This window comes from Alligator mississippiensis, chromosome 2 (genome assembly GCF_030867095.1).
Source record: "Alligator mississippiensis isolate rAllMis1 chromosome 2, rAllMis1, whole genome shotgun sequence".
Taxonomy (NCBI): Eukaryota; Metazoa; Chordata; order Crocodylia; family Alligatoridae; genus Alligator; species Alligator mississippiensis.
This window is the reverse complement of record NC_081825.1, coordinates 298,890,727-298,908,805: the sequence shown is the minus strand read 5'-3', so window position 1 is coordinate 298,908,805 and position 18,079 is coordinate 298,890,727. Positions and strand designations below refer to the sequence as shown.

The 18,079-nt window shown below is 45.8% G+C and overlaps 1 protein-coding gene across 1 annotated transcript; it reads right to left on the bottom strand.

The window, feature by feature from the left end:
* Nucleotides 1-6,435: 6,435 nt before the first annotated feature.
* On the bottom strand, nucleotides 6,436-17,576 carry TMX1 (thioredoxin related transmembrane protein 1). The gene is made up of 8 exons (XM_014595139.3): nucleotides 17,368-17,576; nucleotides 16,615-16,730; nucleotides 15,213-15,258; nucleotides 13,064-13,192; nucleotides 12,003-12,048; nucleotides 11,806-11,907; nucleotides 11,628-11,697; nucleotides 6,436-11,122 (listed from the first exon to the last, which is right to left on the bottom strand). Exons 1-8 carry the CDS (start codon nucleotides 17,559-17,561, stop codon nucleotides 10,944-10,946), a joined length of 882 nt encoding a protein of 293 aa, XP_014450625.2. The 5' UTR covers nucleotides 17,562-17,576; the 3' UTR covers nucleotides 6,436-10,943.
* Between the last annotated feature and the right edge of the window lie 503 nt (nucleotides 17,577-18,079).

Genomic DNA, 18,079 nt, shown 5'->3' with positions numbered 1-18,079 from the left:
GTTGAGCCAGGTCTTAAGACCTCCAAGGATGGACATGCCACCACCTCTCTAGGTAGCCTGTTTTAGTGCTTTACTACTCCTTGTGAGAAAGATTTTCCTAACATCCAACCTAAACTTCCCTTGCTGCAACTTGAGCCCATTGCTCCTTAGTCTGTCATCTGACACAGCAGAGAACAGCCCAGCTCCATCCTCTTTGGACCCCCCTGCAAGGCGTTGAAGGCTGCTATTCAATCCCCCTCGGTCTTCCCTTCTGCAGACTAAATAATCCCAGTTCCTTCAGCCCCTGCTCATAAGCCCCCTCGTCAGGGGCTCTCGCTGCCACATTCTTCTGTCCCTGACGTTTCTTGCTTGCTTTGGATATAGAAATTAGCCGTCTTCTGCAGCAAATTACAGCAATATCAGACAAGCTCACTCCAGGTGTTTTTTTTAAATACACACGAATCGGAGCAGTTCTCAGCTTGGAGCAGGCAGTCTCCAGGAGCAGGTTAAGGAGCACTGGGTTACAGCTGATAGCTCACTGTAACATGCAAGTAGCAAAGCAAACAACAGCACCCTTAAGCTAAGTTCCACCGTGTGCTATCCAGAAGGCTATCGCTCATTTATGTACCATGGAGAAAAACACCTGATGACTTTCCAGTATAACCCATCCAAGCCTCTGCCCATTCTTTTTCACCAGCAGTATTGCATAAATGGGGCTGAGAGTTGCTCTGAAAACACGATGGCACGGCAATTTGCAGAAATCACTGGCGGCTCTGGGTGCATTGCTGGGTCTCCTGTGCATTACCCCTGTGCGTTTCATAGCTGCCGGGTCCCTGGGAGGCATCCGACTGAGCTCTCCAAGTGCTTCCAGCCTCAGGGATGACTTGGCACCTCACCAGGTCTCTCTGGGACACGGCGTGGGTCTCCAACCTAGAACAGGCAAATATGAGAGCAATGCAATTCCTCTACCCATGACGGGCTCCCAGGGATTTCTTCCCTCGTGTCTCAGTTTCCTTACACCTGAAAACCTGCTACCAAAACCCCACTCCAGGGAACCACTTCTTAGCTTTTCTTAATAACCTGCTCCCTTCCCAGATGGGTCCAATAATGGCTCCAAATGTACTGACTCTTAAAAGGGGAAGGCTGCCCCATCAAAGCCTCCAAAAAAAAAATGAAATATCAAAAGTTACCATCAATCATTTTTTTAAAGACTTTAGCTATGTCACTTGTGGGTATGTAAGTCAATAAAATGCAACTGTAGCAGAAGCGGTACAGAAGTAATTCTCTGAACAAGAGAGATTGACTGTGTGCCTGGATCAATGCGTCTTCCAAAGGTTTGAATGGAGCTGCTCTTACATTGCATTAACACTTTCACCTGCGTTGCCACTTGGAGCTACTCAAAAAAAATCAATGCATCTGTCACCTATTCTTCCAGCTGGCCCCAGGGACCACATCACATACATCATTTGTTTCCACAGATAAAATCAGCCAGGCATAGAAGATCCCCCTGGGTTCACACAAACATGGTGCCTATCACCTGTGTTCGTTAATTAAGTAATTTTACACCATGAAACAAATGGTCCAGCATAAAAACCACATGGCATTTCTAGCCCAAAAGTTGGGGGGTGGGGTACAGTTACCTGGCTTGGGAAGAGAAAAAGGAGATCCTTTGCAATCATTTATCTACAGATCAGCATGGCAGTTCAGTAAAGAACCAGAGTGTTTAACAAGACAAAGAGCCACGCAGAAATCTTTGGTCTCTGCCTCTTGGACTTAAGGGACTAAAGCAGGCATCACGCGCACAAGTCAACAGGTCACCGTTCAGGAAGCAACTCACTTGAGTGCTATTCACACTCACTAGGTAGTAGTATCACACTCGTGGGAAAGCTGGCAGATAAGACAGCTGCCGACCAAGTAACTCACATGACTGTGACCACACGTCTGCTCTGCTCCCTGTGGCATCCTTTCCCCCCAATGTACTCTCAGCATCGTGGTGAGGTTTCTTGAGGATTCAAGAAAAACACAGTCCCAAGACAAACACATGCTGCGGTCAGCCAGTGAACAGGCTCTTGGCTACTCTGAGACGTCAGATGGAAGTGATTTACAGCATCAGTGTTAATAGCAGGTCTTAAAGCAGCTGTAACTGCCAAGCCTGATGTGATGACGTTAATTGGGTGAAAGCACGCTCCCCTTCCCATACAGCTGTGGCAGCCTTCGCACGTAAGGCAAAGCTGAAACTAAATTTGAAATTTGCCCACGGCTAAAATTACATGGACACAGGATGGAAGTTTATTAGTCTTGGACTAGATTTGACTATGTTGGTCTAGAGAACATCACAAGAGTTGTGCAAGGCATGAAGCACCCTGGGACCTGTGCACTCTTTGCTTGCAGTCACCCAAGAACAAGGTGCTTACAGATCTGAGTACACAGAGGTTGGGTCACAAAGACTGGACAAGGATTACCAAAATGCAAAAGATCTTCTCTTAAGGAAGCAGGAGGCACTAGACATGGCCCGAGGGAACTCTGCTTGGAGGTGGGAAATGATCACAAAGGAGAAGCAGGCACTGCAGTCAATGCATTCACCTGCTAAGCTGCTGCTTCTGCACTGCTAGACAGCCAGCTGAGCCTGTTGGGCAGAGATTGAAGAGGTCTTGGAGCCCCAGACAGGGTGTGTGTGTAATATATATATATATATATATATATATAGGCAGCCACATAAGTGCAGGCAGAACCTCATTGCCATTCTGGCAGAGCCGAGGAGCTGCAACCGGATGTGCTGCAAGCGCAGGTACCGGAGACCGGTGCTCGACATGCCCATGGGTAGGTACAGAAGCCATCCACTTACAGCCATGATGGTGAGGCCAAGCCACAATCCTTGCTCTGTGGATCAAGTTGCAGAAAGCCACAGGATGCAAGGCCAGGGAAGGAATATCTTGTTGCAAGGGCTGTTCAAGAGGGAGAGGAAGGGAAGCCTTCCCCCACACTTGGAGATGGGGCAGCTCCATCCATTAGCAGAAGACCCAGGGAGAACCCCAGGACCGAGGACAAAATTTGATTCCTTCCTTTGGGGAGACGGAAGCACCCATCTCTCGAGGGACTGCCCAGAGCACCAGGCTGAAGGCTGCTCTGCTTCAGGGGCGCTCACCTTCCTCGTGGAAGTTGCGGAGATTCATTCGGCCGAGAGGACACAAGAAGGAGCATGTGGTCTCCAGGGGCTGGGCTTGAAAATAAAACATGCCAAAGCACTTTGCTAAGCCAGGGAATAACATTTCCTTCTCCTCCCTAACCCAGATGGCTGTAAACCACAGTTAGCTAGGCCGCCGGCCATCTTGAATGCCTGGAAAGACACACATCCTTGCTCTATGGATTAACAACCAATTTCTGCCACGACGCTGGATTTATTCCAAAAGATGAAAAAGAAACCATTTTTGGTGGCCCTGCCAGGAAACTTGAACAAAACATGGGTAGAAAAGAGGGCTCCGACATCTTTAGAGGAGCTGCTTCAGTAAGTAAAGGCTACAGTAAAGGGGGGCAGGGGGTGGGACCCTTAAAGCAGTGTCTAATGCACTGAAAATTGGGAGGTGCATATTCTAAAAATGAAGTCAGACCAACTTTTCTGAATTAAGCCATCAGTGGCCTTTTTGAGCAGATAAAAGGCCACTGAGCGCTGCAAAGCGCTTACTGGTATATTCAATTGCACCTCTACTACTAAATTCAAACCAATTTTAAAATCTGTTGAAATGCTACTGGAGCCCAAGGGCAGCAAAAAGGACCTGGTTCATACACTTGCCTAAAGCAGTGATGCTCACCTTTTGGCTCAGTGAGAGTCAGATGAGCAGCAGGGGACCAGCTTGCTCACCCAGATTGGGCTGTGCATCGCCCCTGCACAGGCCCCGCATGCCCAGATTGGGCCCTGGTGCCACCCCCGTCCACCAGGATTGTGCCCCACGTGCCAGGATTGGGCCCCATGCTGTGCTAGATGTCCAGTCCATCATGGAAGGCCCTTCTCCAGCCCACAGGACTCCCCACAAGTCTGGAAATTTTGCAGTAGGGGAGCGGCAATTAATTGATTAGTGCTGCTACCACTCCCCCACTATCAAATTTTTGGACCTGTGAACAGCCCCAAAGGTCGGATGCTGCTGCTTCAGGGGTTGGATGTGGCCTACAGACCGGGGATGCTCAACCCCTGGTCTAAACTTTGTAAGCAGAAGACGGCTAATAATGGGTTACATGTTAGTGTCCAAACTTTGATTTTAAATATTTAAATCTGGGGAAAATGCTATTAGTCAAAAAAAGAAAATGCTGGTTTATTTTTTAAGATGAGGTTCTTTGGGTGAATCTGATATCTTTTATTAGACCAACTTAAACAGCTGGAAAAATAATTGGCTTCTTTTTGATTCACCTGGAAAAAAGAAAAGGTTCTTCCTCATGTTATTAAAACACTTTATAGTAAAATGTTTAAAAAAGAAGAGTCTGTCTTAAAAAGAAAAGAATTCTGCTTCCAAAGGCATCAAGCACAAAATGGGGGTTGCTGATGGCTTGATACCCTTTGAAATCCCCTGCCTCTCTCCTGCTTCCAGCTAAACCTGTTCAAATTGGCAAATAGTTTTCCTCCTTCAAACTCCTGGGTTTAACTCCAAGGGTTTATTTTTGGCTTTTTAGCAAATGTACTATTTGAGGGGGGGCAGGAAATCACTCTATTCTACTTAGAAGAACAGTCCCAAGCAAGTTTGAATTTTAGGGCATGTTACCCAGATGACTAACAGTGAAATTGTTCACTTTCAGAACATATGATCAATTTAAGCAGAAACCAAGAGAACTACTTACATTACAGGACAGCCAGGTTCTCTTGGTGCTGAAAACATGACAAGAAGCATTGCTAGTGTGACCACAGACTTAGATAACTGAAGTGACAATCCTATTAACTAAGGATTTTGCTAATCACAACTACCATAGGTGGGATCCAGAAACGAGCATTTTCTTGGCCATGCTATGAGAATAAGCTATTTCCTCTTTCTTGGTGACCTGGAATTGCATGAAGGCTGTCACTAGAATTTAAATAAATCATAATTAAAAAAAAAAAAAAAAAAATCAATCCCATCATAGCCCTAAAGGAAATGCAGAGGTAGCATACTCTTTATTTCAGTAGGATATATGTGAAAAACTAGTCGGCAAAAGATAAAGAAAAAACCAACCCGACAACAACATGACTACAGAGAACCTGCATTATCACTTGAGGACTTCCACAAACCAGAGCTTGACTAGAAGTTGCTAGTCAAAAAAAAATCTCAATCCCTGGATGTCCATGTTTCTTATTAGTCAGCTCCATTTGCTTTCTGAAAGGGAAGCCTCAAGTGACTAAAAGATCCTAGGGGGAAGGTTTGGCATACATTATGGACAGCAGGGTTGAAGAAGGAACTTACAAATTTGGATGAATATTTGGATATGAAATAAAAAGCAGCTGAAGCCAGAGACTGATGGCTCAAGCTTTGAGCTGTTGACTCCAAGCCTGTATTTTTCTATAGACAATTCAATTATTCCTACATGATCATCATCATCTGTACCTGTTGGGATGTAGCTTCTAGAGGTGCACCAACATATATGTCCACATCACACTGGCTCCGATAAAAGGAAAATTGACGTTATTGGCAATCTGTTTTTTTGGCCAGCGTAGCTGATCACATCACCGATAAATGCTGCGTGCATATGAGCAGCCACAGCATACATGCAGCCCGGAGTGCGGCCTGGCAGCTTGGGGAGCAGTATCCAGCTGGTAAGTCTGCAGGGGGAAGGGGCATGGGGAGCACAGAGGCACCCACGGTAAGGGAGGGAGTGGGGCTGGGACAGGTACTGTGCAACCAGGGTGGGGCACGGCGGAGCCAGAGGCAGCTCATCCAGGGAGCACGGGGAGGCGCACCCCCCAGTGCATCAGTCCCAGCCCCCACAACCAGGATTAGGCCAGTGCAGACCTTGGCCCCAAGCCTGCAGTCCACCTTCACCCCGCACACACATATGGGGGGCACATGCCCATGTCTCCCCCAGAGGTGTGCACACAGCTGGGAGCTGCCCCACCCCGGATGAGCCGCCAGCAGCTCCATCCTACAGCCTGCCTTGAAACACCTGCCCCTAACTCCCTCCCTTGCCATGGGGTCCTTGATGTCGTCCCCCCCGGCCAGACTTACCAAGGAAGCTGCTCTCCATGCTGCCAGGCTGCATATTGGCTCAGTATCAGCCATCAGATCAGTATCAGTAGATACAGCTGGTTAATAATTGGCCATTGGTATAAGCCACAAAAAATCTTTATCAGTGCACCCCTAGCTTCCCCATTTAGCTACATGAACCGCCCAACTCACACTCAGTAACCCGATCATGTTACTGTGAGACACTCAAGCCAATCTAGCTTGCGGAGGGGTGGGGGGGGAACAAACAAACAAACACAAAAAAAAACCCAACTCACACAGGAAACTCAATGCAGTTTTAATTAAAAAGTTATTAGATTTTTCTTTTCTTCAGAAGCGGACAGACTCAGACAACTGCTTTGATAAGTGAATGGTTACAGCACAAAATATTTTTTGCTGGAATAGTTGCACAGTACTGTTCTGCCATTTGACAATAAAAGGAGACCTTCAGAAGTTCATGGAGAATGACTACCAGCTTTAATTTAGTCTACGTTTACCCCGAGAATCAGTGACATACACAACTTTAGAAGAGTAGGTTACGGCTAGTGTTATTCCATCACGCTGATTGTGCATACCTGTTTTAATTCCAGATGCAATGAAAATGAGACTCGGCCTTTTGGAAAACTGATATTCAAGCATTATGAACACAAATATACATACGTGACAGATGCTTACTACATACTCACATTTGCTACATTGAAGCCCTGGGCTGACCAGCCTAGGTAAACAATTCTGGAGTACAGGAACATATAGAGGAAATGAATGAAATTAGAAATATTCACAGGCCAGACCATACCATTATGTAGAAAGCATGACAATACGATTTAGAAAGTCATAGAAGTACATCCAGTTACCCTATGGGCGATCTAAACAGTAATGAATAAATTACAATAGCCACAGGTAGAGTTCTGTAACCCAAAGGCAGAATTCAAGCAACTCAGAGTCACTAAGAGTTAATAACTTCAGTTAGTCCCAATCATCTGCCTATAAATCCTGGATTAAGGACAAGCAAGCATTCAAAAGGACAAGTCTTAACCCTCTAGCACAGGGGTGTCCAACCTTTTTGAATGTGGGGCCAGATCATGAACCTTTTATCACCCAGTAGGCCGGCGAGCCATATTCAAAGAACTCACAGAAAGCGGTATCACATCACCTCCCTCCTTCCCCCGCCAAAATGAAAGTATAGTGTTTACTTTTGTTTCCCGTCGCAGCACCTTGGGCCTCAGAAAACTGCTTGGAGGGCCGCATGGCAGCCCACGGGCTGTATGTTGGACAAGCCTGCTCTAGCATGTCTTTTACTAAACTACCAATTCAACTTTTTTTTTAAATACACAAATAGCTTGGAAAAAAGTTATGCAGGGACCGTTTTACATTGCATAAGTTATCAAAATCTGCTTCTTTGTAAGCAACAGCTACACCTAAACAGAGACAAGTTCTTGCTCAAACAGTGCATGACATGTCAAGTTTGGAACCAGCATTTTTCTATGGTAAGAACATGCAGCATTTTTCTATACACCTTTGCCTTCTCTCAAGCCCTCTCCAAAACAGAATACAGGTTTCATTGTTAAATAAAGTATACCATTTAGCCAATGCAGTGTTGTTTCTTCCAGGTGCGTCAAAAAGTTATTGCTTTATTCTACTGGTAACAAACTGTGAACTGAATTCTACAGAATTTAAGGCAATCCCCTGTAACACCTTAAGTGTGTTGTATGATGCATATGTTCATTTACACATCAAAAGATTTAACTTGAAACAAAGTGTGGGAACACTTGATTAAAAGAACACCGACAGAATGGAGTGGTTTACACAGAGCAGCACCTTACTTGGAAAGCTACAAAAGTTCAGACACAGGCTGGATATTTATTTTCCTGGGATATGCCAGACCCAGAGCACTGAAGCTTAGCAAGAAGAGAAAAAGGAAGGACCCATTTTATTAGCTGACCATCTGAGAACCATCTCGGACTATTTGCTGGACAGCAGAAAATATCTGGTATCCCTTGCTTTTTCATTCACAGTATGCTAGCTGAATCAAGGTTAAACCCGGAGACACATTGTTTAAAAAAAAAAAAGGTTTAAAGACAGGTCTCAGACAAAAAACTCTTAGCACCCTAATCAACTCTAGATGCATTAAAATTCAATGGCAATGTGTTAATGCTCAGATTGTTTTCATGCAACACCCTACAGCAACTCATTGACACTTATTTTTCTGTTGGTCTAATAAAAGTCACTACACTAGTAATATATTGCTGGACCATTTCTGGCTTTAGAGTGACCTTCTATAATGGGAGGGGGAAAAGCTGGTGGGATTAAACATGTCGGGAATTCCACAGTAGCTGTCTCTCAGTGACTTGAGATGAAAGTATTGTTTGCATTGAAATAAAAGATGCATCTGTCAGCCTTATGATTCCACTGAGGTGACTGTCACAAGTGTAATGCATACGCTAGAATTTGTAACTACTAGTCATTTGCTAATTTTTTATGATGTTTTTGGAAAAAAATAAATTACTATACAGAGTGCTTGGCAACAAACAAGTTCAGCATTCACACATGTTAATATAATACTTATACATATAAAGAGGATACAGATCTTTAAAAAGAGGAAAGGATAAGGAATCTAAATTTAGGGCATACCATGTAAAACAGTGCTGTTGGAAAGTTGGCAGCATTTCTTTAAGCTCAAACTAGGCACATCTTAACTATACCCACTTCAGATCTGGTTGAGGAAAAACTTTACAGACGTGACAGGACTGACACTTCAGGAGAGCTTTCTGCAAACTAAGCCAGTTTGAGCCCGAGTCACTGAGAGACAGAAAATTGCATGAGGTTAATTGAAGCCATTTTCAGAGCAGAAGAATTACACTTTATTTAGACGAGCAGTTCAGCCACCCAAGAGTCTCCTATAAACATGCTAAAAATCAATGCTATTAGTGAGAGGGCTCAATGTATTAGGAAGGATCTTGTATTAACTATAAAATGCATTTAAAGAATTTCACTTTGTAGGCTAGCAAGAATTACTGCAGCAAGCAAATGCCACCATCTCTTAACTTTAGCTGTTGGTTTTAAACAAAAAGTAGGCAAGACGCATCAATACCACTCGATAACTCTGGACCAAGATCCAAAATAAACTTATTCATAAATCAAGCTTTAGACTCAATTCTATGCTGTCTACTATCTGTAATAAAGGTTAGGATTCCAAGAAACATCACAAGAAGTGTCTCTGAAGAAATGTGTCCTTTATAGTAACATGAAGTAATCAGATGCTTTACTGGACTTGAGCACAAGGAGTGAAGTGTGCCTACGTCCTTAGAGAAGACCAATCAATTCCATAAAAATTTTAAGTAATCCTTGTTTAGCTACTCAGGAAAGCTTTCCCTTTTCAGATCTAGGAAGGGGATTGAATTGACTGGACTCTAACACGGAGGAAGCAAAATACACCAGCACTGTTCTCAGGGCCCAGGAAACCAAGAGAACAAAAGGACTACACTTGTATTTGAAAGAGTTATAGGGTCTTACGTAGTTGAGTCAGGACTGGCCTGAGTGACTTCTGCAGAATGAACAACAGGCAAAGAAATGCTTTGAGCACACTCTGGAAATGTGTTGACTCTGCCAAGAATCACCATCTTAGAAGCAGCTCCTCCACACTGCATACGCAAGCGGAGTGTGCTATTTATGCCTGAATGAGGGAAGTTGGACATCATGCTTTCTTCACCAGGAAACGCCTACTAATACAGTTCAGTTACCTAAGATACACTGAAAAGCAAAAAAGTTAATTTTAAACTTAGAGCAGAAAATACCTTTTCCCCTCAGAAGATCAAGAGGAGAAATGTTACCTGGAATTGCATCCTAGACAACATGGTCAGGAACCACACTCCCCCCACTTCCGAACCTCCACATTCATTCCCAGCACCACAGAAAAAAAGAGAGAGGCTTCCTAAGAATGAGAGATTTCACTCTTCTGCTCCTTCAGCTTCAAACCCCTTCCCTGAAGGTCAACAGAATTGTAATTTTGGAATGCAAGATGCCTTTTCTGGGCCACAGAGGAAGACTGGTTCAGGAAAAAAAACAACGGAATATACGTATATGAACAGAACAGGAAACAAACAAAAGTGGCTTACAAAAGCTTTTTCCCTTCTAATGTAACAAGACACTTCTGCATCAGGCTTAAGCGTGGCTGCCGTTAGTAAACCATTAGCCTTTTCTAAGACTACAGTAAGTTCCATATTGCCTCAACTCCTTTTCACCATAAATCTGTATTATTTGGAGTAAAGAAGCTTTTGCCAGCATTCACCATCAGTTAACAGAACAGCAAATCAGAATAATGAAAAAAAAACAACCCCCCCCCCAATGAAAAAAACTCTGGCAAAGGTCCCAAAATGTCAGGATTTTTCTCCAGCTTCTCTTCAGTGTGATACTGGACCAATCTATACTGAGAAGTCCTTCCAGAGGCTCTAGCGAGCAAAACTAGTTAGTACGTGCTTCTTGCCATGTTCCCCCATACTGTGAATAAACTGGTTTTGCATTTTGTGCAACTGACCCAAAGAAGTCATTCAAAAAGCCAGAAAAAAAACTATTCCTTGGCACAACTCTGCAGACATAGTAGTTAGTTCAGCCACCTGCGATAGCTAGCTTTAGTTTCAAATACCTGATGCCAGTGATATTTTTAAGAAGGTACCTGTTTCTGAATTAGTGATAAGAGTCACAGCTCTCTTCAAGCAGAAGGCTCTGGTACATTCAACTCCTTTTGCTTTTTATGACTGACAAAATAAATTCCATAAGTAAATGCAACTAAGATTTATCTGTTGTGGCGGCAGGGTTTACAGGGCGCTGTCTTACAGCATTTGTTGAACAGTCTCTGTCTACCAACTCTTTATTCTCTGCTTCATCATCTGAAAGGTCTTCTTCATCTGCTTCTTGCTCCTCATCCAGTTTTTTCAAGAACCGGGATGATTCCGATGTTAATTTTTCTTAAAGAAAAAACAGAGAAGTACTCTCAGCACCTCAGAAGTTGCTCACTTGAACAAAGACCTATTTTAATGAAACTCCTGAGCAGTTTAAACCAGTGATCCTTGACCAGGGTGCCATGGGACTCATAAAAGAAAAGAAACATGGGAATTATCTAGTGTGGAGAAGAGAAAGCAGAGAGGGACTTTATTAACAGTCTTCAAATATCTGAAAGGTTGTTAAGAGTATGTTCAAGCATTTAAGTGTTGGAAAAACTACGTCCACCCAATCAGTAACAGTCTGGCTCTTCTAACCCTTGCTGTTACTCTACCATAGAACTTAAGACACCAGGCAACCAGAATTTTTAAAAAGTTGCAAAAATCAGTGAATAAAGTTCTGACATTTTTGCTAACAGTGTTGTGTTCTGCAACCTGACTTCATGTTAGGTATCCATTTTATCACACAAAGATGTATAGAATGGTTCGTTTCAAACAAAATTAAGTGGTTTAGAAACAATGTCACACTTACTTGAATAAGGATATTGCTGTGGTCTGTGCCTTTTGGAGGGACAGAGACAGTCTGCTAAAAATACCATGATCTGAAAACAGAACACACATTTATTTGATTCTGAGAGGCCAAACAACATTTGGTTTAAGGCAATATAAAAATAGCTGCTCTGTAGTAACTTTCAAAGTATTTTACTTACAAGTCCTAGTATCAGTCCTGAAAACAGAGTTGCCAATGCAAAAATGGCATATGATCCCCAAACTGGTATGCCAATGTCCTCTGTTAAGTAACTGTGGCAACGCTAAAATCAAAGAAATATGCATCATTTCAAGAACAGTAGAACCCCAAATTTGTCTTGATACAGTTATTCAGAAATATTCAAGTTTGAGCACATACCCTGATCCACATTGATAACTGAAACAAAGCAGACATACTGCTCATCCTGAAATAAAAAACAGGAGAGTAAGTGAAGACAGCCATATTTACAGAAAAGAAACATATAAGTATAGAACTACGACTCTGTGGTGATTCAGACCAGAACTAAATAACTTTGTTGGTTTTACCATCACCCCAGAAGGTTGATTTTTCCCTCCCAACCATTTTTCTTCTATTCTCCTGCACTGTATTTTACTCTGAAATATTCTTTCCTCTTAGAAGATAGAATTCTGGTATCCAAGCAGATTTCTTTGGGAAGTTTTTGCATGAGGCCAATAACAAATTCTCACATCACTTTAAACCTGCACCCGCTGAACTAGCACCTTAACTGGTTTTTATTTGCATTAGACTGCTTTTCTTCAGGTAGCAGCCTCTAAAGCAGCAGCTAGAGTTGTTCTCAAGTAACTAACGCAAGACAAAAGAAATGCTGATAGGACATCAAGATTGTAGTTATAGTAAAATTTAGGGTATGAAAAATCTATTGTCCCTACAGCAATGTTAGTATAGTTATACTAGGGCAATCATTTGGTACATTAACAGGGCTGCTATCACTACTGCCTGAAGTTTAAGTCTTGTGTCGTGACCCCTCACTGCTACTGTGCATTGTTAACACTACGTTAATTTTCACATTCAGTCCCAATCTGTTTTAAAGGAAACACAAGACATGAAAAGGTAAGCCATCTTGATCAGCGATGAGATGAAATGTGCACTTATGGAAGCATAGTGCATGTCTCTTTCCTAAGGCAAAATATTTGAAACTTTTACTGTTTCCTTACCATAGTCATTTTTCAAGTAATGGAATACCAATACCATTAGCATATCTTGTTTGTTGCTGTGGACCAACATCAACTGATCTAAGTGCCAAGTTTCAAGTTTAGATGTTTTGAATTTTCAGCAATAATGTTTTTTCTTTTAGAAATCTGAGAATTTTGCAAAGCAAAATTTAAGTTTTCCGTGGTGTATGAAAAAGCCAGAGGCTCTAGACCAGGATGTCTCAAGGCAAATTAGATATCAATACTTACATCAACGAGGAAGGACCAAACCAGGAAGAAACTGGTTCAATAGATTTCCATTCTTTATCACTGATGAAATTTATGAAGTCATTTTTAGTCCTTGGGCCCTGATACCTCCTAAACTCTCCATCTTTACAGCTGCTCAAAGGAAAAAGAAGCGAGTCAAGATTACAAAGGAGCACAATGGCATGCAACATTTAACAGCACTTTCCCTCCCCTATTCCATAATCATTCTTTTATGTTGCTTTGAAGTCAAATTTCTTAGAAAAACTAAAAACCACCACCAACAAAGATCTTATACTACAATAGCTTCATACTGTGCTTCTATAGACAGCATCTTGCTGAAGTGGCACTTAGATGAGGTAACAGGTGAGTCTGAGAAACAGAAGCATCCTTGAACAATGGATCAAATAAGGGCTACAGGCAAAATACAGTCACTGCATAATATTCTAAGTAGGGCTGTGCAAAGCTTTGGTAGCTGATTCAATTTGGAGGAGATTTGGCCCGATTCGGGGACTGAATCTCCGAATCGAATCGGGAGACCAGGTAACGCTCCAAATCGATTAGAAGCATCCAAATCAATTTGGAAAAGCTTCGGCCAATTCAGCCATAGACTAAACAGGCAGCTGACAGTTGCCTCCAGCTGGTAAGTCTATTGGGGTTAGGGGAGAGAAAGGACATGGGAGAGGGAGGGATTGGGGCTGGGGTTGGGACAAGCTGCCTACCTGAGGCAGGGGGCCACATTACTTGGGGGGGAGGGGAGGGGGGGGGGGGCGCACAGGATGCAGGTGCAGCAGTGCTGAAAGCAGGGGCTCCACCCTGCTGCCGCTTGCCCAGCTTGGGGGGGGACGGGGGGAAGGATGCAGGCGCAGCTTGCTCCAGAAGGGGGCAAGTGGCAGCAGGGCAGAGCCCCTGTGGCTCCCCCTGCCAGGGCAGAGGCAGGCACAGCCTGAGGAGCTGCGGGAGAAGCCCCCATGCCTGGCCCCAGCCTCCAGCACTTAAAAAAAGAGCCCTGAACTTACCGGCTCTTGCAGCAGCAATTGGGGGTTCATGGCAGAGCCCCCCTGCATAGCACAGGGCAGTGGGGATCGCACCCCCCCAGTGGCTGCCACATGGTGCATGTGCAGCGTGGCTCAGCAGGGCACCACGTGCTCTCTGGGAGCTGGGGTGGTTCCAGCAGTTATAGCTGGAGCCTGGTAGCGCTCAGCCCCAGGGCACCAGCTGCACAGGTGCCAAGCGAGGAGGGGGGTGGGTGTTCCCCGCTGCCCTGTGCTGCAGAGGGACTCAGCCATGAGTGCCCAGAGGTCTGAGTCGCAACTCCTGCAGCTGGGGCCAGGCAGGGGGGCCATCAGGGGTGGGCAATCGGAGAGCGAGGGCTGCGCAGGGGGGCTCTACCAGGAGGCCCCACAGCCCCCGCTACAGCCGGTGAGTGCGGGGTTTGTTTCCCCCACCCCGCCCCAAGTGCCAGGAGGCTGGTGCTGACTGGGGTATGGTGCCAGGCAGGGCAGCCGTGGGGGCTTCTCCTGCGGCTCCCCCCATCCAGGGAGAGGCAGGCACAGCCAGAGAAGCCATGGTAGAACCTGTAGCCGCCCAGCTGTGCTTGCCTCTCCCCGGTGGATCCGAATCACCAAATCTCTCCAAATCAGCACCAAATCAGCTTCAGAATCGATTCAGGACAGTGATCCAAACCTCCGAATCAAATCAGTGTCCTCCAAAACAGCTGAATCCAAATTGAATACTTCCCTCTTCGCACAGCCTAATTCTAAGACCCAAGCTATGCAGAACGATGGACAAGAGCAGGGGTTGGCAACATTTTTGGGCACGTAAGATGTTGGCGTGCCAAGGCAGACAGTGGGGCTCCTGAAGGGCCCAATCCTCGCTAGGGCAGCACAGCCCCGGCCTCTTCCCCAAGGCATGCATGCCAAACAAAATGCCTTCATGGGCCACATGCATGCCGGCTGTTGCCTAGCCCTAGGCTTGAGGATACCAATTCCCTCTAGCTTTAAAAAAAAAAAAAGCAGCATTAATCTTACAAAGATATTGAACATCCTCTTCCATCCTGAACACCAGACCACACCAATAAAACTAAAGATGTAGAAACATTTTTCCCAAGAAAAATCCATTTTGCTCTGTTGTTATAAAAAACTGTGACACTTACTGGTAGATGGTTGGCAATGCTGTTATGATAAACCTCCCACTTAGACCTGGAAGAGAGAAAAGTAATTCTTTTGAAGGGTTAGAGCACACTGATCCATAGAGATAAGAAACAGAATTACTGTACCATGGATCTTGACTGAAAAATGCAAAACAGCGGTTCACAAGCATAACTGCTATTGAGATCAAACGCAGACTGACACATATGCTTTGAAACACTGAACACTGTCTAATGGACATAACCCAGGACAGGGAAGCCTCTGGCAGACATTCATTTAAAGGCGTGATCTCTGATCCCAATTATTGCAGTTCTTGATGTTAGCACAGCGGGATACACGATTGTTGAGACTGGTAATCACAACCCAATCATACAACTGCTAGCACAAAGCCTGCCACCGGGGACAGATCTCTGACCCCATTTCTGACAGAGTGCGTGGAGCCTGGGGTCACCATTATATGCGCAACATCTTTGTAGCAGGTTCGCCCTGTTAGTATGCCGTAAGTTGGGGTGATCGTAGAGCATGTGAACATATTAATCATGCACAAGTGCAAAAGGACCCCACCCTGGTTGAGACATCCAGACACTACTGTAATACAAACAGGATAATATTTTCAAAAGCAACACAGGGATTTAACAGCAGTGTACCTTCAAATAAAATATTCCTGAAAATCCCCCACACTAGCAGAGCTAATAAATAGTAACATTCCCAGCACCCTTACCAAAATTACATTTGAATCATTTCTATCGTCTTTCTTTTTTATTGATAGCCGAGGATCCTGGTTTTCTGAATTAAAAAAAAAAATACCCAATTTTTGGTTTGTAAGAAGTAACTCCAAACCCACATTGTTCTGCGATTAAAATGAAACGCCACTAATATATAGATCTATATCTATAGATACAGTAAAAGCCCTGTTTTCTGGCTTGAGTGGAGAATGGGGGGTGCTAGTAATCTAAAAATGCTGGCTGCCCGAGGCGCAGGCATTTCTGGCTGGACATGGGGAGGAGGTGAGGGGGTGCAGAGAGAGGTGGGTGGCAGAGGCTCTTATTTAGATAGGTAGGTAGAATAGATAGGTAGGTAGGTAGATAGATAGATAGATAGATAGATAGATAGATAGATAGATAGATAGATAGATAGATAGATAGATAGATAGATAGATAGATAGATAGATAGATAGATAGATAGATTAAGGGAGAAGGAGAGGGAGGGGTTTCATTTTGATCGATCACATAAAAATGTGGATTCTGGATTACTTTTTTTAATCAGGGAAAACCAGGATCCTTGTTGATAACAAAGTTATTCAGAAACTGGCTTAGAGCATCACTGGAAAGGAAACAAGAAAAACAAGTGCCTGGAGGCTGTTAGTTTACTGTATTCTTTGCGTACAACACATCATTACAGGATTACCTGGCTCTTCCGTCACATCCACCTTCGCGATGTTCACCTCCAGATCTTCCCCCCATTCCGCAAACTTCTCCCACTCCGGCTGCAGGCTCTGGCAGGCAGGACACCACGGCGCGTAACTGGAAAACAGTGCCCGTTTCAAGGAGGGGGAAAAGCCCGTGTGTCGCTCGCCCACGTGCGCCGCAGTCCAGGGAGGGATTAGCGCCACGAGTTAACACCGCTCCTTGCCGCAGGGTTACCCTCCAGCCGCGACCTTTCCCCAGCGTGTGGCAAACAAACGATCTGATCGGGGATCAAAAGCGCTGTCCCGGCCCCACCGTAACCCTTCCCAGAGCCCCAAATCCACTCCTCGCATGAGCTGGAAAGAGGAGTTGCGAGCCCAAGGTACCGGGGGGGGGGGAAGCGTGAGGAAAGGCAAAGGAAACGGAGGAGCCCCAGGAGACGATGGGTAAGGGGAGAGGGAGCGGGCGTGAGAAAGCGATGGCTGCTCCTGGGGGGTAGGGGGGTGGTGACAACACTGCCTGTGGGTCTGGAGGTTAGGAACCAGGCCCAGGCAGGATCCTCCCAACCCCGACAGGGAGACCTGGTGGGGGGAGGAGAGCCTTGAGAGGAGGGGGTGGGGCGCCCAGGGGGGCACTATAAGGGGGGAGAAGTGCCCTGAGAGGAGACGGGGAAGGGCACCCTGTAGGGGGGAGGGGCGCCCCGAGGAGGTGATGGGGGGGCGTTGATGGGGGAGGGGCGCCGCCGCGCACTCACAACTCGATCATCCACTCGCCCTGCAGCAGGTCCCGCCAGGTGCCGTCCGTTAGAGTCTTCACTTGGCTCCGCTTCCCCAGCGCCCCCGGAAGCACCAGCAGGAACAGCCCCACCACGGGCAGCAGCCCGGCGGCCGCCATCTTGTCCCGCCGCCGGCCGCGCACTTCCGCGTTCGGGCTGGCCGCCGCGCTCATCGCGCATGCGCCGCACCGCCCTGCCGCACTCCACCGGCGGAACCGGAAGCCGCGAAACCCGCCTGCTCCAGCACCTAAGGAAGGAGCCCGGCCTAGATCGCGCTGCGCATGCGCGGGGGTGGGCTCACCGCCCTCGTGGGTCTGGCCTGAGTGACAGGCGGCCGGGGGCGGGCTCAGCGTGCTGCGCAGCCAATGGGGCGTCGAGTTGTAGGGCGCGCTTGTGGCTGTGGTGGCTGTCCCCTCAGCGCTGCCATAATAATGCCCCATGTCCTTTCTCTTTGCCACTTGGTGCGTTGCAAGCCTCTCATCGTGTCCCCCCTGAAGTGCCTTTTTTCTAATAGGCCTCTTCCGTCGCTCCTCACACGGCAGCCCCTCCATACCATTGAGTCTCCATGTTGAGTCCTCTCCAGTGTCATGTCTATCAGCGTCACGTCTATCAAAAACGGTGGCAGGAGTGCTTTAATTAAAGCTCATCCCAGCTTTAGTCCAAGCGCGCCCTGTCACCGGTTTTCTGCGTG